Genomic DNA, 26,237 nt, shown 5'->3' on the forward strand with positions numbered 1-26,237 from the left:
ACATTAGAGTACACACAGCCTGAAATGGTTGCATTGAGTTTTAGGGATTGAGATATGGATTAGTGGTCAAGAACACTGGCTGCTCTTGCAGGGGACCAGGGTTCAATTTCCAATGCCTACGTGGTGACTCACATCTACCTGTAACTCTAGCTTAAGAGGGTATTCTCTTCTGGTTTCTAGAGGGAGCTGGGCATGCATGTGGTGGGCAGACATATGTCCAGGCAAAAATGCCTGTAGTCATAAAAATAAATAAATGAAAAAAAGTGAGCTTCCTTCCCCCTTCAGTTAAAATTTTTGCTCATTCATTCATTCATTCATTCATTCATTCATTCATTCATTCATTCATTCATTCATGGTGTTTTGTTTTTGAGGTAGGGTTTCACTATGTAGCCCTGGGTGGTCTTGAACTCTACAAAGACCAGGCTGGCCTTCAACTCAGATGCCTGACTGCCCTTTAAGGTATGCACCACTATGCTTGGCCTCAAGTTTTAATTTTTAAAAAGGACTTATTTGTCTGTACACGTGCACTCTTGCTCTCTGATGTCTGACAGTGCATTGGATTCCTTGCTGAGTTACCAGTGGTCTTGTGGAAGACAAAGCTCATACCCACTGTCTGTATCTAGCTGACTCTCTAGCAACCTTTAGTTTTTGCTAGTAGCTTTTGTTTTTCTGTCTCACAAAAGTTCTCCCATTCTGTTACAGATTTCAGGTAGTATTCTAAAGATGTATGTATTGGGTGTATTTATATTTACTTTCCGACATAGAAAGTTGCTCTTAGAAGTATCCTTTAAACCTTCAAGGTATGATTTCCTTTTCCTAAGCAAGCAGATTCTCTCTTCATAGTCTTTTGGTAGTTAATTTCCTTTGTGTGTGTATGTTCACAGGTGGGCTGTGTAGCTGGAGTGTGGCTGTGTCGCACACTCTTCCTTCAGTTCTCTATTTTTGTGTGCTTTCATCTATTGCATCTTTCTTGGATCTGCATTATTTCAATTTTTTGTTTTTAATGTATAAAGATATTTGGAATATCCTAATAGGCTTGCCTGTATAACTGAGTAAGGGGTTTGTGGTAATTTGAATAGGTATGACTTCCATAGACTCAAGTGTTTGAGTGCTTGGCCCATAGGGAGTGGCATTCAGGTATGCCCTTGTTGGAGTAGGTGTGGCCTTGTTGACACACATCCCTTGTTTGTTTTTCTGTGGCTTTGGAGGCTGTCCTAGAACTAGCTCTATAGACCAGGCTGGTCTCAGACTCAGAGATCCGCCTGCCTCTGCCTCTTGAGTGCTGGGATCAAAGGCGTGCACCACACTGCCCGGCCCAACCATACATCTTGTGTGTCACTGGAGGCGGGCTTTGAGGTGTCATGCATGTTTAAGCTATGAAGCCCAATGTGGCACACAATTCACTTCCTGTTGTCTGCTGATCAGGATGTAGAACTCTTATATTTTCAGTACCATTATGATAGTGGACTAAACCTATGAGCTGTAAGCCAGCCCCAATTAAATATTTCCTTTATAAGACTTGCTGTAGTCATGGTGTCTCTCATCATAGCAATAGAAACCCAGACTAAGACAGGATTTAACCCTCTTTTGTCTAGTTTTAGTTTTGTTTCAAAAAAGGGAGAGAATTCATTCCCAGCTATCTGTTTGAGAACTAACCAATAGACAGTGTTAAGGATATATAGTAAACCCTAGCTAGCTGTTACAACATCTGTCTATCATGGCACTGAAGATTAATCTGTTTCTGTTGAGACTGCTGCCCATGGAAATTCCATATCTAATATTTTATTTATTGTCAGTTATCTGTACTTATCTCAATTTCTTTTTTCTCTTTCCTTCTTACTTTTTTCTTTTCTTTTCTTTTTTTTTTTTTTTTTTTTTTTTTGGGTGCATCTCTGGCTGTCCTGGTACTTGCTCTGTAGATCAGGCAGGCTCTGAACTCAGAGATCTATTACCTGTGTATGCCACCACCACATGGTGATCTTTGTTTCTTTTTGTAATTATGTTTGCATCTATGTATGAGTATGTGCCATATGTGCAGGTGCCTCCAGAGGGCAGAGGTGTTGAACTTTCCTGGAGCTGGGGTTATAGATGCTTGTAAGCCTCCTAACATTTGTGCTGGGTCCTCTGGAAGAGCAATCGTTATGTGCTTTTAACCACTGAGCCCCTGTATTTGTTTCTTGAGCTGGGAGTGCATATGTATGCTATCATGTTAGGCTACCCATGTTTGATTAAGAGGCTTTACGCTTTTATATTTATTTATTGAGACGGTTTCTCCTGGAACTCACTCGTGTGGCACTTTGTATTGTCCTACTTAGAGTAATTTTACATATATGTATGTATGTTTTTCTTTAAGAATTTAGACATGTTTTAGGGTGCTGGAGGACTGGCTCCAGAGCTTTTACGAGCTTTTAAGTGCACTTGCTTCCTAGTACTCATGTGGGGGTTGGCAGCTACCTGTTAACTCTAGTTCCAGGGGATCTGACACCTTCCTTTGGTCTTACAGCAGGCACACACATGATGCACAGACACCCATGCAAGCCAAACACTCATATACATAAAAAAATTTAGACATTTTAAAGAGCTATATCAAATTCTTTAAATTCTGCCAGGAAGTGGTGGTACATGCCTTTAATCTCAGCATTTGGGAGGCAGAGGTAAGTGGATCGCTGAGTTAGAGGCCAGCTTGGTTTGTAGAGTGAGTTCCAGGACAGTCAGAGCTACACAAAATCACCCCCTCCTGTTTTTTAAAAACACATGTTGTATTTAATAACTCTTCCTATTTTGTAGCTGTTTGCTACTTTCCACATTATAATATTAGGTTTGAGATCTTGTCAATAAATCTTTGCCCATATTTCTGATTATTTACTTAGGCTTTAGATTCTGGAAGTCAGCTTACCAGGTCAGGGAGCACGGATATAAATATAACTCATAAAGTTTATTGTCAGATTCCTAGAAAAGCCAGTATGCCTGCTGGTTTCCTGTGAGGCTTTGACAGAAGCCGCCTCTAGGGATAGATTCCTGCTTTCTTGTCACTCCCATTTGTTCTTTTGGTAGTCAATCATAATAAGATTGATTGTAACTTTTGAAGGTACAGATATTTATGTAGATGGTTCAGCTTTTAATTTAGAGGTCACTTCTAGGGAAATATGAGCCTTTTCATGGCATTTCCAGTCATATCAGCCTGGAGCCATAGTGAGTGTTACTTCAGGAATGAAGAGAGAGAGGCACACCATGGCTCTTAAAGCATTTGCAGACTCCAGACTTGAGGAAGAGGGAGCATACTTCAGTGGCCATCTTCAGTTAAGTGCGGGTTTGCCTGGTGGGTAGTAATTTGTCATGTATCTATTTTCATAACTGATCATTCTCACTGTTAATACCTGCTTCTCCTTTTCCTCTTTTTTGATGCAGGGACTTAACCATATTACTCAAGGCAGGCCTCAAATTCAACGTTCATTTTTTTTTTTTGTTGTTACTAATACGATATTGATTTTCTATGTCACCATAGCATCTCTCCAACCACAGATGGGCTATTCTTAATTCATAGTAATTTGTGCTGTTCCCATATAAACAAATGGTTTCTTGAATAGTTAAATATATATCCGTGGGAAGGATTTGTTTTATTTGCTTTGATTAACTGTAGGTGAAATTTTAAGTGGAGTTTGTGGTGTGCCAACAAAGAAAGCTTTAGGGAGTGAGGCTCCTTCTCAGCATAGGAGGCAGAAGACTATACATAGGGAAAGGATAGAAGTAGTTTGTAGTATAGGTGAAGTGTGTCACTTGGAAACAGGGAGACCTGGAGGGAAAGATAGAGCAGAAGAAGGGTTGGATGTAGGAGGGATGGAGGGGAAATAGCAGAGGGAGAAGAGCAAAGGGATGGCAGCGTAAAGAATATCATATCAAATGCTGCAGGGGTAGGATGGGCTCTGCTTGAGGGTGGAAGATGAAATGGAGAGCAGAGGCTTAGTCATCAGAGCCCATAGCAGACAGGGAAGGCAGTGTACACCTTTGGTCTCCAGAGGGCTGGGAAACAGGAAGGACATTAAGGTCTTGTAGTGCTGACAGGTGTTTTCTTTGAGCATTGGTTTCTTGTACTCTCTCTCTACTAAGCCATGATTAAAGAAAGTGATTCTCTGAGGTGCAGAGACTTTGAACATATGTGTAAGGGCAATCTTCTAGTTTCCTAGGGAAATATGAAAAAGATTTTTAGTGTTGCTTAAAAACTGTACTTGTAGGGTTTTTTTTTTTTGTGTGTGTCTAAGAATTGTTAATAGTTCTCTTTTAATATAAGATGGATCTGTGTGCTTTTCAAATTCTGCCTGTGTATATGTTTGCTTTATTAGGTTTATTTCGAAATTTATGAGTATTGTCTTCTATGTGTGTCTGGTGCCCATGGAATTCTAGATTGGGCACTGAATATCTGGAACTGGAGTTATGGATGGTTGTGAGCTCTACCATGTGAATGCTGGGAATCAAACCCAGGTCCTTTACAAGAGCAACAACTGGTCTTAACCTCTGAGCCACCTCTCCAGCTCCTGTATGTACAGTTTGGTAAAGTTCAAGCTGGAGCTGGATTTGTAATCTTCCTGCCACAGTCTTTTAAGTGTTGAGACCACTTAGGTTATCATATCCAGCTTGAATTGTATAAATTTATGCTTTCAGCAAACACTCCAAAGTTAATAATAATACTTTGTTATCATTAGTTGCATAGTTTGTTACCTGTGGGTTTTAAAGTATGTGACAGAAAGCAATAGTGCTACTATAATTTTACATAATAAATATTCAGACAAACTAACATTCTAAATCTTTCTTTAGTTTTTATTTTTCAACACAGTCCTGGCTGTCCTGGAACTCACTTTGATGACCAGGTTAGTCTTAAGCCCACAGAGATTGCCTGCCTCTACCTCTGCCTCCAGAGTGCTGGGCTTAAAGGCGTGGGCTACCACTGCCTGGTTTAAGTTGGGTTTTAGGTCCTATCTTGTCTCTAGCTCATTCATTACCTCATCCTAGAAATTGTTCACCAACCTTGGGAAGGTGGTAGCCAACAGGACAGCAGGTTAGGAGGCTCCTGCTTTAGGGTTCTTGTTTTCAGGTGTGTAGAAATGGCTTCTTTAATAAATATATTTTTCTCAGGTAAGAGACACTTGAGCCTCAGAAAGCAGAGATAGATTGTGGATCATAACTGAGAAGACAAGCAGATGGCAAATCTGATTTGAATCATACTCTTTCTGTGAAACTCACAGTGACCTAAAACTTGGCACCATTTTGGCTTGATAGAGATGACAACTTTGAATATTGTTCTCATATTTTATCTTCATTGTTAATGTTATCTTAAAGAATTTTGCCAGGTGTGGTGCCATGTGCCTTTAATCCCATCACTTGGAAGTTAGAGGCAGGCCAACGTAGTTTACAAGTGATTTCCAGGACAGGCTTCAAAGCTACACAGATAAACCCTGTCTCAAAAACAATTATTATTGTTGTATGCATGTATGTGTGCATATGAATGTGAAAGCAACCTGTGAGAGTCAGTTATTTCCTTGCACCATGTGTGTTCTGGGGATAATACTCAGGTCATCAGACTCAGTAACTAAGTCCCATTGGTGATTTTGGAGCTGATTAAATAGAAGCTTAAAAAAGTTGTATAGATAGATATGCTTTAATGAACTGTGAAGAAGGTTTCTTGTGACATGCCATTTTTTTCTCCTTTATTTGAGATTTGGGGGCTTCCAGGGGCTGCCTCCTGTGGATGGATAGATGCTCAGATACTCTGTAAAGTTTATAGCCTGATACCTTGGAGTGATCCAAGAATGCTAGTTTAGACTGGCCGCACTTATACTTGACTGCGGAAGTCTGAGGTTCAGGGTTGCTGACTTTACTCACCACTGAATACCACTGCTGTTCAGCATATTGGCCTCTGCTTAGTAAACTATATGAAAAGTAACATTATTGTCATGTGATGTTTTCATGCTTTGAAAATAGAATGGAGTGGGTAGGGTAAAGCAGGGATCATTTCTAAGTCCTGATGGTTAAAGGTAAGTGTTTAAAATCCCTTGTTTTGTTACTGTGCCTGTTGGTTTCTTAAAGTAAATATTGAAAGACTTTTCATTTGTGCATGATAGGTATGCAATATTCATAATGCTGACGTGGAGCTTTCCCCTCTATTCTGAACACTAGGTACGCTCTATGGATGAATTAAATCATGATTTTCAAGCGCTTGCTCTGGAGGGAAGAGCTATGGGTGAGGTAAGTGAGTTGGTGTGGTTGAAAGTGGGTGTTCTTAGGGAAGCTTGAGTTGTCTTTTATTAGATGTGTCTGAATCTAGTCTCTAGAAATATGTGTTTGCTTTTCCTTGTTGCCATTCTCATAATAGATATAGGATGCTGAAGAGTTTTGCCAAAACTCTATAGGATGACTATTAACTTAGTCCAGTTACAAAAACAACAAAGCACCAAAGCATACACCTATAAATATGTTAATAAGTTAGATGTAATGTGAGGTGTTCTAACATTTAATTTTATGCTCATCAAGTGTTTTCAGCTTTACCTCATTTTCAGTGGCTAAGTGCTTTGACACTTTGAAAGGGAATTTTAGATGTGCTGATAATCAGAGGATATCAGTAACCTGTTTAGACTAGTGCCTTTTTAAAGGATATTACTTAGGGCTCTGTTGTAAATGCAGGGTGCTCAGGTTTGTCATTATAGTCATCCAGAGACAAGAACTTTGGTTACTTTTTAGAGTTTAATTTTTTTTGTTTATTAAATTAATAAGTAGAGTTGCCATTGTTTAAGGGGGGGGATGTAGTTAAATACACCTCACCTCTGAAAGTTCTGCTTGTTGACAGGAGTCATACTGATGATAAATACAGTAGACTGTTCAAATGTATTGCTGAAGACTGCATATAGGTTATTTGCTTGTGACTGTCGTTCTGGGCAGTAACTCTGGGTTTGTGTGTTTTGTTCCGTACTTAAAAGCTCTCCTATCTACCTTAATGTTTTGAAGGAGGGAGAATGGCTGTACTTCAGATTTTCCCCATGTACTAGTCATTAGATAATGTTTGTTGGCTTTAGTGAGTGCTGTTTGGTCCAGACATTGTGCTGGGTTTTGAAGATTCATAAGTAATGCAGTCCCTTTGCTGGTTTTACACTGAGCTCTTCTGTTTTACACTGGCTGCTTCTGTGGCAACATTGAGTAGTCACTGGCTTCTCCTGCTTTGTCCTGGGGTTCTTGCTCATTTTGTTGGAAGATTTTGCTTTGAATTTTTCTGAATTTTCTTGTGGTCAGAGGCCAGTTTCTTCTGCCTTACCATCTTGAGTTCTGAATTTTAGGAAATGATTGAGGGTGTCCTTGTGTTAACTCTGCCTGCCTACTGTCATTGGAGCAGCATGTTTTAATAAACCTTGTATGTTATTTGGTAAAAGACTTTGTTACTTAATTTCTAGAGTAAGTTTTGAAAAGAAAATTAACAGAATTGTTAGCTATTGAATATGGAAGGACAAACTATGTTTATGTTCTATTCCTGTGATTCTAACCTTTCTTTGTTAAAAGTCCAATTATAAAGTTAAGTATGTTGGCTCATGCCTTTAATCCCAGCAGTGGGAGATAGAGGCATGAAGAGTGAGTTCAAGGTCAGCCTGGACATCATGGTAGTTTTCTGTTGTAATGTTAAAATGAGCAAGAGTAACTTAAGGAAAAAAAAAGAAAGTTTATTTGAACTTCTGGTTCATAATGGTGGGAGAGGTATGAATGACCACAGGCCACTGGAGCAGAAAGCTGAGAGAGAGCATATCTTTTAGGCATAAAACACAGAGAATTTGAAGTGATTTGAGGCTTGAAGCTTTAAAAATTGCCTCCATTAACATACTTCCTCTAGCAAGGCTATACCTCCCTCTCTAACTGCTAACCTCTCTAAAGTAGTTGGAAACCAACTGTTCATTTATGCCTGAGCCTGTAGGGACATTTCTTATTTAAACTACCAAAGCACAAAACAAACATTCACAAAGCAACAGTGTTAAGTGCCATTGGTTAACTACTTTCTAGGTAGATATTAAATACTTTGCATACATTATCTTATTAGAACCCACTGAGGACTGAAGCTTTACTGTCCATACAAGAAAATATTGCTCATTTCTTAAGCTCAGAGTACTCTGAGACAACACAAGTTGTCTCTCCAAAACACAAAAAGGGCAGTGAAATACAGAGTGAAAGAAACATTGGGTCTACATGGAAAGAAGAACAAGTTTCTTCTATAGTTGAAATTTAGAGAAGAAGGGCGTATCTTAAGGAAGTACCAGACTGAGAAGTATCTTTTGGTCAAATGAGGACTTGGTTTTGTGAAGATTGGGAAAGATTTCCCCCACTCTCAGTGCAGTGGAGAATAGCACACCACAAGCATGGCAATATCCTTTTTTTTTTTTTTTTTTTTTTTTTTTTAAAGACAAGAATTTCTCTGTGTAGAGCTCTGGTTGTCCTGAAACTTGTTCTGTAGACCAGGCTGGCCTTGAACTCAAAGAGATCTGCCTTCTGAGTGCTGGGATTAAAGGCATGTGTCATCTCTACCCGACGAATTCCAATTTCTGACTGCTTGATTATTCTTTCTATTTATCAATAAAACATCTCTTGAAGGGAGTAATATAATATTTATTAATACAAACAATACATTTAAATGGAATGAATGGACTTTTAAGCTAGGCATAGTGGTATATGTGGGACGGGGAGGAAGAGAGAATACTTAAGTATATGAATGTATGGGTCTTTAAAAACTTCAAAGAATGTCGATTCCCTTGAAAGAAATTATTTCTAGTAGTGTTAGTGCCACCTTACTCTGTTCAAAGCCTTTGCCATAGAGCTCTTGGCATAGAAAGATTTGAGTATTTTGTGGCAGAAATTTCATTAAAAAGTTGTTACTTAAAATACCTATCACTCTCAGATCTTTGGTGTCTGAAGTGTAGCTGTTTAAAAAGATTTACTTTTTGTCTTTTTTCTGAAATAGTTTCTCTGTGCAGCCTTGGCTGTCCTTGAACAGAGATCAAGTGCCTCTGCTCTACAGTGCTGGGATTAAAGGCATGTGCCACATAGACTAGCTTAAGATTTAGTACTCGTGTGTGTATGTGTGTCTGTCTGTCTTGCTATTTTGCTTGAGTGTGTGTATATGCAGTACACAAATGCTTGGTGCCTGCAGAGGCTGGAAGAGGATGTCAGATTCCCTAAAACTGGAGTTATTACAGCTGGTTTTGGGCTTCCTGGTAGGTGCTGGGATTTGAACCTGGGTCTTCTGGAAGAGCAATCCATGCTCTTAAATACTGAACCGTCTTTCTACCCCATAAAGGCCAGTTGTTTTCACCTGAAGGGTCCCCTTTCTGCTTGTGTAGGGCGTGAAAAAGGAATAAAGGACAGTGCCTTGGGATTTGGATGATAAGTTAAACTAACTCCCATGTACCTTAATTGCTCCTTCATTCAACTTAAAAGTCCTTCAAAGTTTAAGAGCACATACCTGGGCAGCTGAGTTGGTGTTGATTGAGAAGAGTATTTTTGTATAGTTAGGAAAGCTTATGGATGGTTCTTTGGTGGTCACTCAAACCAAATACCTTGCCACAACAAGAGAGGAATTCCTTTTTAATTTAATTTAATTTATGGGAGATAAGCCCCCTTCGACATTTATTTTCATTTATGTGTATGGGTGTTTTGCCTGCATGTATGTCTGTCCAGCCCAGCGTTATTTCTTTCAGCTCTCTGTTTTAGAGTTTGGGAACATGTAACAGAAGGGCTTCTTTATGGCAGACCAGAAGTAAGCAGTGAAACTGGCATACAGGAAGAGAACATGGCAACACATAACCCCTTGGGATCTACTTCCAAGGACTCTACCTAGTTCCTGTCTTCCCTTTTCCACTCCCCAGTAATATCATCTTCTTGAGACTCCAACAGGGGGTTGATCATTCATGATATCAGAGTCTCTGGAGATGCCTTTTTGTACCCAGAATATGCTGCAGTTAGTTCATTCTGAATCCAATCAGCTTGACAGTCACAGCTAACTATCAGATTCACTATCAGTTCTAAAACTTTCTGCATTTGGGTCCTGTATGGTCCTTTCCTTCTGTTTAGAAGTGTAGGTAGGTAGAGATTCACCTGCTTCTGCCTCTTGCAGCCTGGGATCAAAGGCATTTTCTCGTTGGTTTATCACTATGCATCCTTAGCCTGGTGCTTGATTTGGCGACCAGGCTGACCTCAAACTCACAGAGAGATAGATATAGCTGACCACTGGGATTAAAGGCATGTGGGTACAGTGGGCCTGAGATAGTCTGACTCTATTGGTACTCACTATTTCTCAGGCTGGCTTTGAATTTTTAACAGTTTTGTTACCTCAGCCTCCCAAGGGCTGGGTTTTTACTAGCATGAGGTAGCTGAATTTTTCTAACCTTTATAGAACAATTGCCTTTTCCTTTTATGATGTTGGTGATGAAGAAGATAGGGCTAGCCTCCGACTTTACATACAGGTGACCTTGAACTCATTCTCCTGCCTCCACTTGTAAATGCTAGTGTTCTAGTCATTCACCATCATAATGAGCTAAGATTATATAATTCTTATATAGCTAGTATAGTTTATTAGTGTAGGCCATTATGTCATTTCTGGGTTAAATTGAATGTATTTAGTTAGCCTTTCCTCATTTAGAAAAATAATAGCCTTGGTGATAGGTCTTCAGTTTGATTGAGAAAGGGCTGGAGAGTTGGCACATCGGTTAAGAGCACTGAGTCCCCTTCCATAGGACTCAGGTTCAGTTCCGATCATCCACATGACAGCTCACAATTGTTTGTAACTCCAGTTTTAGGGGTTCTGACACCCTTTCACAGACATACATGCAGACAAAACACCAATGCACATAAAATAAAAATAAATCATTAAAAATCGGGTTGAAGAAATCTAGAACACCTTCCCTGAATATGAAGTGATACAGAATCCTTCCATTATTCACCAGTAGACTTAAAATGATAATTGGAGATACCAGAAACTAGGAAAGAATAGTATCCTGGAATATAAAATAGTCTTTAAAGTTTTTTTTTTTTTTTTTTTAAACTAATTTATTTATTTAGGGGTGGGGATCTCTAACCATGAAGCTCTGGCTGGCTAGGAGTGCTCTACCTCACCAATGCTGGGATTAAAAGCATGTATCATCACTTAGACTGGATAGTGATCTGGGAAGCTGTTTATTCAGAGAAAGTAAGACTTGGTAGGATAGAGTGGGTTCAAACATTTATCTTTGGACCTTGCTTCTTTCTATCTCTAAGAGATGTTGAATAAGAGAGTTTAGTTTCTAGGACTCTCCCAGATCAGAGAATGCTGGAGTTTGACCTTATGTAGAAGAAGAATGGTTCAGCCTTTCTGGAGGACAGAGAAAAATATGTCAAGGAACATCTAATTGTGGTATCCTTTTAGAGTGATTTGTTATCCCAGAACTTTCATTGGATTTCTCTCACTATACACACTTCCCTGGCCTACAATAGGGCTTCTTGTATCTCATGCTGACTTCAACAAATAGTGACCTTGTACTCCTTTAAAAAAATTATTTTTATGAGGCTGGAGAGATGGCTCAGAGGTTAAGAGCAGGGGCTGCTTTTCAGAGGTACTGAGTTCAATACCCAGGTACCACATGGGCTCACAACCATCTGTAGTGAGATCAGATGCCCTCTTCTGGCAGATGGAGCACATGCTTACATAAAATAAATAAATCTTAAAATTAAAAAAAATTTTTAAGTGTATATATGTGCCTGCAGGAACTTGGGAGTCAGAGGAGGGTGCCAGATCTTCTGAAGGGAGTTCAGGTGGGTGTGAGCTATCACATAGATGGTGGGAACTAAACTCAGGTCCTCTGGCAGAACACTGCTGAGTCACCCTCTCTTGATCCAACTTCTAGTCTTACTGCTTTAATCTCCAGAGTGCTAGAATGATAGGTGTGTACTACCATACTCAAATCTTTATGTGATGCTAGGTGCCTCATACATGCCAATGCATGTAACTGCAAACTGAGTTATATTCCCAGACCACACCTGATTGGAAATATCCATCAGGACACATGGTTTGGAAGCAGGGCCAAGTGGGGATTTAATATGGTGGCTCAAAATGTTCAATTATTTTCCATTATGGTTGACATAGTTTCCTAGAATTAGAAAGTTTTGATCAGATAAAAGACTTTGTGAATTTAATTTCTGAGTGGGACTGCTCTTTAAGCTGGCAATTCATTTTAAGTAGTGGGTATGTAAAAATCATTCAGTTGACTACAAAATTGATTGTTGGAAAGGAGACATATTGTTAACTCAGAAAGCAAGCCTTCTTTGTTGTTGGTTTTTTGTTTTTGTTTGTTTGTCCTGGCTGTTCTGAAACTCACTTTGTAGACCAGGCTGCCCTGGAACTCACTGAGATCCTCTTGCCTCTGCCTCCAAAGTGCTGGGATTCAAGGTGTTCTCTGCTACTGCCTGGCCGAAAGCAGGCCTTTCTAGATACATTAATACAAAGTGTCAGGCCAACCCATATAACTAACCTCCTCTCCAAACTCTGGCTGCTGAGCATAGACAGCAATGGTGAAGGCCCTAGTTCTATTAAATCTGTATTAAAATTATGTGGTTTAGAGCATTTCATACATCTTGCTGTATGAACACACTTAGTAAATGACTAACTGAAATTATTTACTGTGTGTTGGATGTGGAGCGACTTTTCTGCATTATTTGGTGATATTCCTGAGCCTTATAATAAGTTTTGAGATTTGGCATTTTGAGGACTTCCTAAACTGGAAGAGTACATAAAATATCTGATATTCGGAACTTGGTTCCTAATCCCTGTTTCCTCACTTTGAGACCTGTGTTCAGCCTCAATCCTACATCTGCCTTATCATCTGTACTGAAAAGGCTGGGCAGACATTCTACTGTGTACATCGAGTTGCCTTGGAATGTGAAAATGCAGTACGATCCCGCTTTTTTTTTTTTTTTTTGTGTGTGCTAATGTATTTCTACCCTTTCATGTTACTCTTTTTGTCTTCAATGTCAGCTTAAAAGAAAAGAGGCTGTATATAGTGTCAATGTATCTTTAATTCTAGTGATCAGGAGACCAGCCTTGTCTACATAGTGAGTTAGTCTAGCATAGATAGCCAGGGCTATGTAAAGAGAGACCTATCTCAAAAGAGCAAGGTCTTCCCATGTAGGCTGGTCTTTTTGTTATTTCTTCTTCTTCTTCCTCCTCCTCCTCATTATTTTATATGCATTGGTATTTTACCTGCATGTTTGTTTTATGAGAATGTTATGATGTTGGACCCCCTGGAATGGGAAGACTGGGAACTGCCATGTAGATGCTGGTAATTGAACCCAGGTCCTCTGGAAGAGCAGTCAGTTCTCTTAACCCCTGAGGCCATTTCTCCAGCCTTCCCATGTAGGCTAGCCTTATACAGTGATCTGTCTTTGTGCTGGGATAAAATGTGCTGGGATAACATGACTGTATGTTAGTGTCTTTTTGATGATGTTTATATACTTGATTTGAGAGTAAAGCAACTAAATAACAGTAAATGCCAGCTTCCAATACTGTATTTGTATGATAACATCAATACATCATCTGTAGTCTCCATTTTGTTTTGCTTTGTTGTTTGAACTGCAGCCTTACTATGTAGCCAAGGCTGGCCTTGAACTTGTATTGTTTTTGCTGGGAAAATGCTGAGATTATATTATGTATGTATTGTTTTGCCTGACTTGTGCCCCATCCCTCCACTTTTTTTTTTTTTTTTTTTTAATTTGATGAGGAAAGGAAGACCAGGTAAGGCTGTGTCAATAGTGAATAAACTGATTCCATTTTATTGGGCACAGAAAAAGAATAGCTGCAAATATGTTGAATAAGTATAGTTTTTTTCTAGCTATGCTTATGACTTTATACATGTGATTTTTCATGATGGCCCTTGAATGTTAAAATGTAGTTTTTATAGATAGGCAGCAAGAGACTGTGATGTGATCATGCTCCAGCTGTTTGGACCTAGATGTATCGCTCCCAGTCCATCATATTGAGTTTTACTCTTTCAAAGCTCAGCTGTTGGTTTGTGCTACTACATTAAGCTCTCCTGTTCTCTCACTAGCTAGGCACTATAGAGGGGATTCCTCCTGTTCTTAAGGCTCTATACTTGTCCACTCAGAACTCCAGCATCAATTCAGTAAACAAATGCAGCACTTAGATGTCTTTTCTACCTTAGGGTTGTGAAGATGATGAGTACAACAAAACTGAAAGGTCCTGATCCTCTTCTGCAAATAGTTACAAGCACTGATAACTACTTAGACAGAAGTCCTTCAAGTTGAGTCCAATATAGAGGCCTTCTGTCTTTGAGCCAGAGCCCTGCTGTGTAGCCCTGGCTAGCTGGAAACCTGCATTGATCTTGCCTCTGCATCATATACTGGGTGGGAGGATGGTAGGCATACTCCACCATATATATGCTGCTAAGGCATTTGGTTACCAGAACCTTTTTTGAACCAGATCACCAATAGGCTCCTTTTTCTGTATCATCTGCTAAGGCATAGATACACTCCATATTCTGTGTCCATAGCCAGAGATAGAGGCCTCTAGGAAGTTGGGTTTACTTGTGCTTTGTTGCTTCCTCGATATGTGTTAACTATGATGTGCGCAATCCTTTTTTGTTGTTGTTATATTTGTTTATTGGTTTATTTTATTTATTTCTCCAAACAGGGTTTCTCTAGTTCTGGCTGTCCTGGAACTCACTATGTAGATCATGTTGTCCTTTGCCATTAAAGAGTTTTTTGGTGTGGTTTTTTTTTTTTTTTTTTTTAAATTAAGTGTTTTTAAAGAAAGGTCTCACTGTGTAGCCTTGGCTGGTCTGGAACTCATAAAGTTCTTCGTGCCTTTGCCTTCCAAGTATTGTGATTAAAGGTGTGGTGTGTACAACTATGCTTAGCAAATCTTTCTCTTAATTTTGCTATAAGGAACCAGGGAACATCAAACTCATTTCATTGTATTTTGGTGTGGGTTTTCATGGCAGAGCCCTTAGAGAAAGTTAAGTCTTTTGGTATTCCCCATATAAGTTGTAGCCAAACTTTTGAAGTAGTCATTTCTGAGAAATGCATTGAAAGGGCACTTGGCATAGTGTTGCTCACACCTGAGTGGTGAGAGGCTGACTGTGGTGGGGATGGATTGAGTGTTGTGTTCTTCACTTTTGGTTTGGAATTGTAGGGTCGAAAGGGTGTTGGTTGTGGAATGGTGTTCACACTGCCTTATTCTTGAACTTTGTACTAAGGGGTCTGGGGTAGGTCATGAACATTAGACTATCAAGAAAAATTGTGTAGGTTTTTTACATATAGGTCCATTTAAAGAGGAATATGATTGGAACACAGATCAGCCATATTTTTGCATGAATAAAAGCATGTGACTTCATCAGTCAATAGGTAACTTGGCAGACAACACAGTTTCATTTTATTGTGTTCTTCCTGTCATTTTTCTGGATTGATTGCCAGTTTGTCAAGTGTTAAGGAGATAGAAGTTTCCTTTGTCACTTGCTGTTCCAGTAACTTGAAGGAGCTTGTAAAGAAAGCTCCAGTGGAGAGAGGTCAGTGTGTGAATTGTCTTCAGATGAATGCATCACAAATGACAGAATGCTAGTGTGCTATCAGTGTTCTGGATATCTTTGAAGGACTTGCTTCATGAAAGCAACAAGTTATTTGCAGACTATTTCAGGACAAGTGGCTCCTGATAGCTGTGTGTTAAAGTGTAGAGGTTGTCAAAGAGCCAGTCTGTAGCTCTGACTGATGGGCATCAGTTCTTCATATCTCCAACCCCCTTCACAGATTATACCTATTGGTTTCTCAGCAGTTCATAGTGGATCTTCAGGACACCTTAATTCCTCTGGATGGATGAAACAAGCTCTTGACTTTTGCCTCATTTGACTCTACAGAATAGATTCCCACTTAAGATAACTTCTTAAGCAATAAATTTCCTTCAGTGATTGCATTCTTATTCATTATGATAGACCTTGAGTCTTAATTTGTGATTACAGTTACAAGGGCAGGAGCTATGACTCAGTGGTTAAGAGTACATGATCTTGCAAAGGACCTGGGTTTGCTTTGCTTCCCAGTCCTTTGTTCACAACCACCATAACTCCATTTCCAGATTTGATGACCTGTGAAGGTACCAGGCACTCATGTGGTATACATGCAAAACACCCTCACTTAAAATGAATACATCTTAAAAGAAATTACAGTTTAAAAAAGAAAAACCCCAAACATTCTCTGAGGGCTAGGGATGTAACTCATGGATAGAGGACTTGCCTAACATGCGCAAGTCCCTGATTTCCTCTCTGTAGCACAGCAAATAAACTAGTAAAGCGGTAGGAAAGGTAAATGACATCTTACAGGGCTTCACACCTGAAGTACTATAGACTATCCTTTCACCCCTTTTGAAGGATTTCATTAGTTACTGTTGTGTCATGTGTGTTGTGTATTACATGTGTGCAGGTATATTTGGCAGCAGAGGCGGGCAGATCTCTGAGTTTGGGGCCAGCCTGTCTTCAGAGGGAAACCCCTGGTGTTGTGCCCCCCCCAAAAAAAGCCCACCAAAAGACCTCACCAAAAGTGGGTTTCTTGATGTAGAACACAGGTTCACCTTGCTCTACTACCTAGCATCCTGGGTACTGGGATTGCAGACACGCATTTGCTGCTGGTAAAACTTATCTTTTCCACAGACAGAAAAAGCAACATTGGGTTTTTAAGAGTCAGGAGGGAATGACTTTATCTTGGCCAGCTAAGTGATGGGTGGGTTTCATTGTAGCGGTAGACTGCTGTTGAATGGTACTAACCCAGGCAACATGAAATTGTTAGTTTCAGGAGCTGGAGAGATGGCCCAGGGTATTTCCTGCTACTCTAGAGATGCTTGTGATCTAGGAGAGCTCTTCTGACCATCAGAGCACTCGAGCTTGCTCATGCGAGTGTGCAATAGTAATAATAAGAATCTTTAAAAAAAATTTCTTCCCACACCAAGGATTCATGTATTACTGGTCATTAAATTCAGGACTTTGCAGGCTTAGCAAGCATGCCAGCAATTGAGCCACTAACCTAGCCCTGTCATCTGCTTATTTTAATACAATAATTTAATTGCTTTGTGATGAAGCCAGAAATGATTTTTACTGCTCCTTATTTAAGCTACCATTTATAAATTTGGCTCCAACCTTAGGTGTTCAAATTATGTTAAATAATCCCCTAAAATATCCCCCAACTTTTGTCATTTTGAATTCATGTTGAAGCAAATTGTTTTCTTAAAAGAAAATGGTTTATTTGTAGTGAATTCCATATCACTTAATATCAGGTTTTATTTGTTAGGCTATAAGTTGTAAACAGTTATGGATATTTAAAAATGTTGATATATTGTGTGTACTTATCACTATATGTTTATAGGTCAAAGGACAACTTGAAGGAATCAGTTATCTCCTTCTATTATGTGGATCTCAGGCTTCATGGCAAGCACCTTTATTTGCTATCCTTACTAATTCTACAAGGAATCCACAATCTTGTTATATCAATAAGTACTAATTTTTATTTTTAAAGACAGGCTCTTATTATGTAATAGTACAGGCTATCCTCAAACTCGACACCTTCTGCCTCTCAAGTGCTGAGATTACATATATGTGCCATTTTACCTGGTATCTTTCTGGTACTAAAATAATTTTATATATCTGTGGATAGGCATATGGCGATCAGAGAACAATTTTAGGGGCAATTAGGTTGCTCCTTCTACAATACCGGTTCTGGAGATTGATTTTAGGCCATTGGGCAAGTGCCTTTACCATCTTACAGATCCATCTCGTTAACTTGATCCAAAAGGGAACAGTGTGCAAAGAGAAGCAGTCTTTTTCTTAAAAAAACAAAACAAAACTTACTTCATTTTAGAGGGGGTAGGAAAGAAGGCAGGGAACAAAAACTGTATCTGTATTGAGAAAGGATTTTGTTTGTAACCCAGGCTTGTGATAATCCTCCATTAGTCTCGGGGTGCTAGGATTATAGGCATATGTACTATCATGACAGATTGAAGAATCAGATAAGGGAATTCAGATGACCCTTTATTCATTTTGATTCTTTCCCTGACCCTGACAGACAACTCTCCCCACCCCCAGAACCCATCAAAGAATTATGGTAACAGTTAATGAGTGAGTCAGTTTTTATTTTAAAGTTTTGTGAATTAATCTGTTTATACTTTTATGTCTTGTTTTTTTTTCAGGCATTGACTCACTCTATAGCCCAGGTTGGCTTTATGTGTCCCCCATTCCCCAACTTTAGTAAAACTTCAAAAACTAGGTGTTATGGTACACACCTTTAATTCCCAGCACTGGGGAGGTAGAGGCAGGTTGATGTCTATGAGTACCAGGCCAGCTGGTTCACAAAGTGAGTTCCAGGACACACACACACACACACACACACACACACACACACACACACACACACACACACACACACACACACACACACACAGGTTTACTTGCAACATGGGTTTATAAGTATAAGCAGTTAAAACTTTAAGAGCATAGGGTAGTAGAAGGAACGCTCAATGCTTTTAAGGCTCACATAGAACCTCATGGCTATTTCCCTAGGCAGATATTAGTATGGATGTGGTCATACACATTAATCCTTTGTGATAGCTAGCTGCTTTAGGTTCTGTAGAGCTGTTCCTGTGGTGTTTGTTTGACTAGTAGTGATTTTTACTGCAGTGGCCTAAGAGGCACTGTATTAGTTTTGTCTGCTGAGTACCCTGGGCAGCCTTGCATTGGGGAAGTAGTTGTTGAGTCTTCTTTCTTTTTCTTTTTGGTTTTTGAGACAGAGAGTTTTTCTGTATATTCTTGGCTCTCACAGACATTCACCTGCCTCTGCCTCCTGAGTGCTGATATTAAAGGCATGGGCCACCTGCATAGCTGTTTTGTATGTAGGCCTATTGCTCATTCAGAGGAATTGGATTATGACATTGACTCACTCTAATCAAACTACAAGACTCTAATGTATAAAAGCCTGATTGCAGTCTTTTAATTTCCGAGGGAAAACTGTAGCCCTCAATGGACAGGGTCACTGTGGTCAGTGATCACTGTCTTTGGCTCAGGAAGTCAGTTTCAAGAAGCTGCTTGCTGATGGAGCCAGAGAAGTTGCTGGGCTTATGATGACAGTGTTTACTGTATTCTAGCTGATGTTCATAGGCGTGGACTTGGATATCATATGCTCTTTTCAACATGCCAACTGTGTAATAGTCTGACTGTATCTGTCTCCTTGGCTTTTGTTGGACCAATTCCTAATTCCTATCACCTTCCTTTAGAATTGTCAGATCTTGCTGGTTGGTGGTGGTGCAGATCTCTGTGATCTGAGGCCAGCCTGTTCTATAATAGACGGAGTTCCAAGACAGCCAGGGTCACACAGAGAAACCCTATGTTGGACACTCTCCCCACCCCTAAGAACCACCAGAACTTAATCCTTTATAGCCTAGTTTTCTCTTAAAGAGAATTTTGTAAAGCTGTATTGTGATTTGGTGTATTTTTTTTGTTTATTTATTTATTTATCTATCTGTAGTCTCTGCACCAGGAAGCTGATGCAAGCTTGCTTAGAGCTGGAAATCAGCTTGGGTTACTTAGAAAGTTCCAAGCCTGCCTTGGGTTACCTGCTCCACGAAAGAAAAGAATAGGTCTGCTGGCTGGGAATTGTTGCTCAGCAGCAGAGTGCACCGAGCATTTGAGTTTTATGTAGGTTGTCAGTAATTTTCCCCCACCCCAAATCTCACAAATAAATTAATGCTGTTTGTAGTGAATGAAGTCTGGCTGAAGTAAGTTTGGCAACTTACTTGTTTTTGGCAGTGAGTTGGCTTGTAGGGAGGCTGTAGCTTACATGTTGAATAGAATTACCTCCAGAGAGTGGCTCCTGAATTTAAGTGGCTCTTGAATCTTGGTTTTGTTTTTATAATAAACCATTATACTTTTCAATACTGGGATTTAGCTATAAGAAGTGGTGTGAGAACTCTCTCTCTCCCTCCCTCCCCTCTTCCCCCCCCCTCTGGCTGAACTCAAGCTCTGATGCCTGCCTGCCTGTTGGGATTAAAGGTGTGTACTACCACCACCAGCAAGAAGTGTTTCTTAAAAACAAACTCAAGTGTTTAAAAATACACAGTTCTACATAGTCATGATTGGATCAGTTTCTCTATTGTATTACAGATCCCAGACATCTTAGAAGGCATTGTTTAAACCTCTTGACTTCCTAAGGTCTCTTATGAATTGCAGGCACAATGTCTACCAGGTCTGAATTTTTGCTTAACTTATCAGAGAAGAATCTTCTAAATTCATGTGGTTGATGTCAGGATTCTGGTCATTCATGGACCCTTAGAATGAGGGCTTTAGTTCCTAGTGAACTGTTGGGTAGAGATCTTTTTTGGTTTTTTGCCAAGCTGCCACTCTCTGGTGTAGTTTACAGCATAACAGCTGTCTAAAAGTGGTGGTGCAGGAAGAAATTGAAGTGGTGTAGGGCACTATTGACTTTTGTGATCTTACAGCATCTCGTTATCAGGCCCTGTTTACAGTACAAGGGACTAGGTCATTTGTAGTCAGCTCTTCTGCTTACCACAATTGAGTACAAACAGCAGGCTTTATAGTAAAGGGAAAAATTCTAGGTGCTGTGTAGAATTTAGAGATATTAAAGGGCTTAACTCATCTTGCTTTTAACTTTGCCCCTATCCCTTGGTTCAGGAATTGCTTTCCTGTTTGACCCATGCCGCTCACCCTTTCTACCCTGCGTGGCCCCAATCAGCATGATGCACTCCTTTCTCCCTTCTCTCTATCTTTTGGGAACTTGCCCAAATAGTGTCTGCTGTTCTCACTGATAATAGTTAACTGCTCTCCACCTCACAAATGTATATGGAGTTCTAGTACTGTGGTGATTACCTCTAATATCTATTTAGTATTTTCTACATTAAGTAATAATACTTAATTACTGGTTGACTCAGTGAGCCAAGAATAACTTTTTGATATGTATTCTGTCGAGCCTTGTTGCATCTGTTACTAAACAGGAAGTAGACTCTCTATCTTAATTCTTTTTTTCTTTACATTTGTTTTATTGTTGATTTATTTGTGTGCATATGTATATGTTTGTGGCCTCATGTGTGCCATAGTTTGTGTGTGGAGGACATATGGAGTTGGTTCTCTTGTAACATGTGGGTTCCAGGGATTGAACTGAAGTCATCAGGTTTGGAGGCAAGTATCTTTATCCGCTGAACCATCTCACCAGCCCTAAAAATCTCTACTTTTTAGCACTATGCCTTGTGCTTGCTGTACTGTTTCCCTTTTAAGGAGTGAGCCTAGAAACACTTTGCTTTCATCTGTCCACCTGTACTCGCTGTTGTGACAGTCTAGTAGTAGACTATTGTAAGCAACATCAGAATCCCCTAAGTCCCCTTTGACATCTTGAGCTCAAAGATTGCTGCTTTTAGATTCCAACTTGATAAATCACAGCAAGACTGTTTATATGTTGAACCTGGTACTTGTCAAGGCTATTCTTAAGTTTATATGGAGAAGGACTATAAATATTTAAACAAACAAGATAAAAAAAAAGACTGCATAGGACTGGTTTCAATCACTTTTGCTCTTTTCCACCATTTCACAGAGCATAAAATTAACCAACATGAGATGTGGCCTCTTGTGCTGATATTGTTGCTTCTTTTTGTATACAAAATTGGGACTCCTGTTTGGTCTCACCCTCTTAAAACTGAGAGTGAGAATTTTTGTCAGACTTAAAGGTAGGTGTGGTGGAAAGTATACAGACAGGGAGTAAGGAAATTTTAAGGGCTCTTTGGATCAGCTATTTATAAGATGGAAAGGATAAAAAGAGCGTAAAGGCAGAAATTCTTTTAAATTGTACCTTGTGCAGTTAATAATTTTCAGTGTTTCTTTTGAAATTTGACCATGATTTTGCTTAAGTCTGATGCCAAGGGTACATTTTCCAAGAAGCTGTTTGGTATTTGCTGATGATGTTTTTGATTGCACAGCCTCTGAAAAACAGGTTTGGCATCAGAAAAAAGAGGAGGCAGCTGAGGGCAGTTTAATAGTAGTTCCCAAGGCACATCAGACTATTTAGTCCAGGGATTCCTGCTCCTGATTAGCTTTATGTGGATACCTGTTTCTTCCTCTTTTCCCTCTTCCTATCCCAACCAACTTTAGTGAACAGACCCCCAAAAGCACAATGAAAGATTGCCTGATGCTTGTAATTTAACCATCCATCTTTGAGGCTGCTTAGCATTTGGACAATTAAATGCCAGGCCAGAAGTCTTTTTGTAAGTGTTCTTTCTGTTTGAAAAAAAAGGTGCCAAACTGCTTGGGTTCATGTATAGTTTGGAACTTTTGGAGGGTAATTAACATTGTGCTGAGAAAGCAGAAGTGAGGCTGGAAAGCCAGGGTTTGTTTTTGTGGACAGCTTCATTTTCTTTATTATGCTTGTGTATAGCTGAGTTGGGAAGTTCAACCTGTCCAGGGAGGAGAGAGCATTACTCTTGGGCTTCCTGGTGTATTTTTGAAAGTCAACATTCCATTTCTGACATTGCATAAGAAATGGTGATTACATGTTTTCTCAAGCTTCTTGGTATCCTGTCTGAGGAATAGCAGTTGAAAAGAAAACAATAGAGCAAGTAAGAGTTTATTACCAAGAATGATGGCAGTCTTAAGGAATTTTCCTTTGTAACTATGACCACCGTTTCTTGAAGTCACTTAGATAGTATTATCAAAAATTAAACCTACAGAGGTTTACTTCCCTTTTGGAAGTAGATGAATGGCTTTTTTCTCTTTCCAAAATCTTAGAACAGGTGGATGTGGTAGGGAAGTATTGTTTAATAGAAGTTTTATATAGTATTCTGTAGCTGAGGTTTAGAGTTGGGTTCATGCTCTTGCTTGAGTAACTTTGTATGGTCAGGCAGTGCATGTGCAGATAGTATGTTAGCAGTCCTACGTACATTCTTTTGCAGTTAGAGCCCTCTTACCAAGCAGTTAGCTAACAGTGTAATGTTTGTACCCTTATGTCCTCTGTAAAAAATCTTCAAATAGATGAAGTAAGTGAATAATTCTAGATATTTATGGCTAGTATCTCCTTGCTTTAGGCCTTTCAGTGTCTTACAAAATAAGAATAGAACTGATCACAGCTGTGTAGCCAAAACACTTTGATTGAGACCTCCAGGGCCTGTGAACATCTTCAGTACCCTTGTCTAAAGAAAGTGTTGACTGCTGTACTTTCATTCTTTATGAATTCTTTAAAAGCATCTATTATTTTTAATTTGCAGCAGCTCTTGCCAGGTAAAAAGTTTTGGGAAACAGATGAATCCAGCAAAGATGGACCAAAAGGAATATTCCTGGGTGATCAATGGCGAGACAGTGCCTGGGGAACATCAGGTAATCTAGCTCTAGCGTCTCTACTGTGATTTATGCCTGTCTTAGAGCTCCCTTCCTCAGCACTTTAGTGGCAGAAGTACACCAAGCAAATGTCCTGTCTAGTATAATTGCCACTAAGTAGCTTAGATGATATAATATAATATATTAAAAATAATTAACACAAAAAATCAAATCTTCAATATTTTCTGAAGTGCTAGTCACAGAAGAATGGACTCATTTGAAGTGACCATAATTTTAGCTCTGAATTTTCATTTTGTGCTGCTGTCAGCTTGTCTGGAATTGGAAAATCCAAGCCTGTACTTTGAACTCCACGATTTTTTTTTTTTTTTTTCTTTCTTCCCTTGACGATCTGTGCCATATATGGGATAGTAATCTTTAAATGTGCGTGGGGCCAAATGAAATCACCAGGCACAGACATTCTTGTGATAGACTTCCCATGAAGAGAGCTGGGGAGAGCTGGTAGAGGCAGAAACAGCAACAGCAGTTAGAAGCTATAGCTTCTAGGGAGAGGAAGGTAGAAAAACTCAGCACTGGAGAGTTCAAGACAGTGCAAAATGGAGTCCTCCGAAAGATTTGTTGTTGCCAGTAAACAATATTAAAGAAATTCTTCAACTTGAAAGAAGCAAATATTGGCCTATCTACCTAGCTATGTGAACTGCTATACTGCTCTGCTATCTTAGATAGAGGAGGGGTGTGTTCTGTGTCATTAGGTTATGTAGAATATCAGTGCTTATTGAAATACCCAAGAAGAAACCTTGGCTCAGCCGACTGTGGCGGGTCTCCTGATTCCCAGACATTGCTTTATCCACGAGACATCACTCATAATTTGTTGGGCCTCTGGCTGCACTGTGTCATACTTGTGTATCTTTTTTGTAGATCATTCAGTTTCCCAGCCAATCATGGTGCAGAGAAGACCTGGTCAGAATTTCCATGTGAACAGTGAGGTCAATTCTGTACTGTCCCCACGATCGGAGAGTGGGGGACTAGGCGTTAGCATGGTGGAGTATGTGTTGAGCTCATCCCCGGGCGATTCCTGTCTAAGAAAAGGAGGATTTGTAAGTTGGCTTGAGGAACTTGTTCCTATCTTTCTTCCCCTTCCCTCAAAGCAAAATGTGCCTTTTGAGTTTCCTAGGTATTCACAGCATTCATAACAGGGTGTTTTAAAACACTTCCATTGTACCACAGAGCTCAGCAAGTATAGCAGGAGAGGTAAACTACATTTCAAAGATGGAAACGTAATATTTCTTCCCACCCCCCAGGGATGGGGCACATTTTGAGGTGAGATATGAGCTAAAATCAAAGTCTCAGTTAATTGGTCTATCTTTATTACAACCAAAAGCATAAGAGAGAGGGACTTTCTTTACAAAGAAAGTAGAAAGAGGAGGTACTTGTCTGAAGGGAATGATTGGCCACTACCCAAGAACCTTAAGTGGTCATTCTTGTTTTGCAGGCTATATTTTAATTTTATGGTAGCCTTTCTTGAGCAGCTTTGTTTCCTATGCCTATCTTGTGGGGAGTTTGAAGTTTCTTTGTTTTGTTTTTGTTTCTTGGTTTGTTTTTTAAAAATTCATTGCCACTAACCCCGCTTACCCTGGCTGAATGACAGCCACAGAAGCCTGTGCTTCCTGCCATTTCCTATTAAATGTTAGCATTCTTTCTGAAGCATTGTGATTGCTTTCTTAAAGCACATTATCTATATTATCAGCTTTGTAGATCAAAGATTCTTAAGAAATAGATCTACTTGATTTTCCTCATGTGTCCTCTCTGGCTGATGTTATGTTGCAGCTAGACCACTAGAGACTTCTGAATCTGCTTGCCTTCTTTATCACCTAATTTACTCTGTTCTGTTCCTTTTCAGTCCTTTTCTTGGAAAGTTATTTTAGTCTAGTACTACCAGATGGTGAATGTTTTTGAGATACCTTTCCCTCCATAGCATCATGATTTTGGTTTCATCCATACATGTATTTCTTCATATGTTGTTGTATTTGTTATCTAGAGTGCTTTCCTATGCTGGTCCTGTTTCCCTTCTGTTGCTTAAAACTAGAGTAGCAGTAGTTGGTGTTTGGTAGCCTGCTCTGTATGTTAAGTACATTCTTGAGTACTGCCTTTTCAAAGGTGACCTGAATGCTTCTGGATTTTTTTGACTTGGTCCAGACATAGTGACTTATAAATCAGATAGGGAACTGCTTCTGCATTCCTTCTCAAGGGGCTCCTTTAGGAATGGGATCAAGTCAAATGCTTATTTGCCTGTCTTCTCAAGAGAATACTGGAACTCTGTTTACACTTAATATCTACCTTAAGCTTTAAGATTTCCCAGAGAACGTGTTGCCTTGTAAACACTGCCTGCTGTTTTGAGTTATTTGCTGGAGGGAAATGAGTGTGGTTCACTGGTGTGTTGTTGTGTGGTAATCTGGAATCTTGATAACAATGCCTATGAATTGTATGACCAGATTCTGGTTCATGAAGATTAGTAACTGGCACACAGGATTGCTGTGAAGTTTGTAGGAGGGAGAAAAATAACTTGAATTAAAAAAGTAGATAAAAATATGGAATGTAATTATTACTAATGGAATAATTTTTAGGCAGTTTTTATGATAAAGTCTTGCTTTTGGGTTGTAAAGGCGGGTCCCCTACTTAGTGGTTTGGGAAGCTGGTGATTTGTATTTCTTTCATAGTATTGTGACTAGATGAAATTAAGCCTCAGGCCAGATGAGATCTGATAACTGCCCCACCTCCAGTTGAAAACAGTAGTCCCCAGGACAGAGGACTTTTAGCAGTCAGGTAATTTCCTAAAGCTTCTGAGACATGCATCCAAGGTAATAA

General features: G+C 39.5%; 1 protein-coding gene across 16 annotated transcripts in view; it reads left to right on the plus strand.

Moving 5' to 3' along the window:
• The window catches only part of Pum1 (pumilio RNA binding family member 1), a 109,123-nt gene that overhangs the window by 20,882 nt on the left and 62,004 nt on the right, over nucleotides 1–26,237 (plus strand). For 10 of the 16 annotated variants that reach the window (XM_051188936.1, XM_051188935.1, XM_051188938.1 and 7 more), the window contains 3 exons: nucleotides 6,172–6,240; nucleotides 23,306–23,414; nucleotides 24,291–24,469. In XM_051188936.1, the coding sequence (XP_051044893.1) occupies nucleotides 6,172–6,240; nucleotides 23,306–23,414; nucleotides 24,291–24,469 (357 nt within the window). The remainder of the gene's footprint in view (nucleotides 1–6,171; nucleotides 6,241–23,305; nucleotides 23,415–24,290; nucleotides 24,470–26,237) is intronic. The other 6 variants (XM_051188945.1, XM_051188946.1, XM_051188947.1 and 3 more) reach the window with 2 other exon arrangements.

Source organism: Phodopus roborovskii, unplaced genomic scaffold (assembly GCF_943737965.1).
Source record: "Phodopus roborovskii unplaced genomic scaffold, PHOROB, whole genome shotgun sequence".
Taxonomy (NCBI): domain Eukaryota; kingdom Metazoa; phylum Chordata; class Mammalia; order Rodentia; family Cricetidae; genus Phodopus; species Phodopus roborovskii.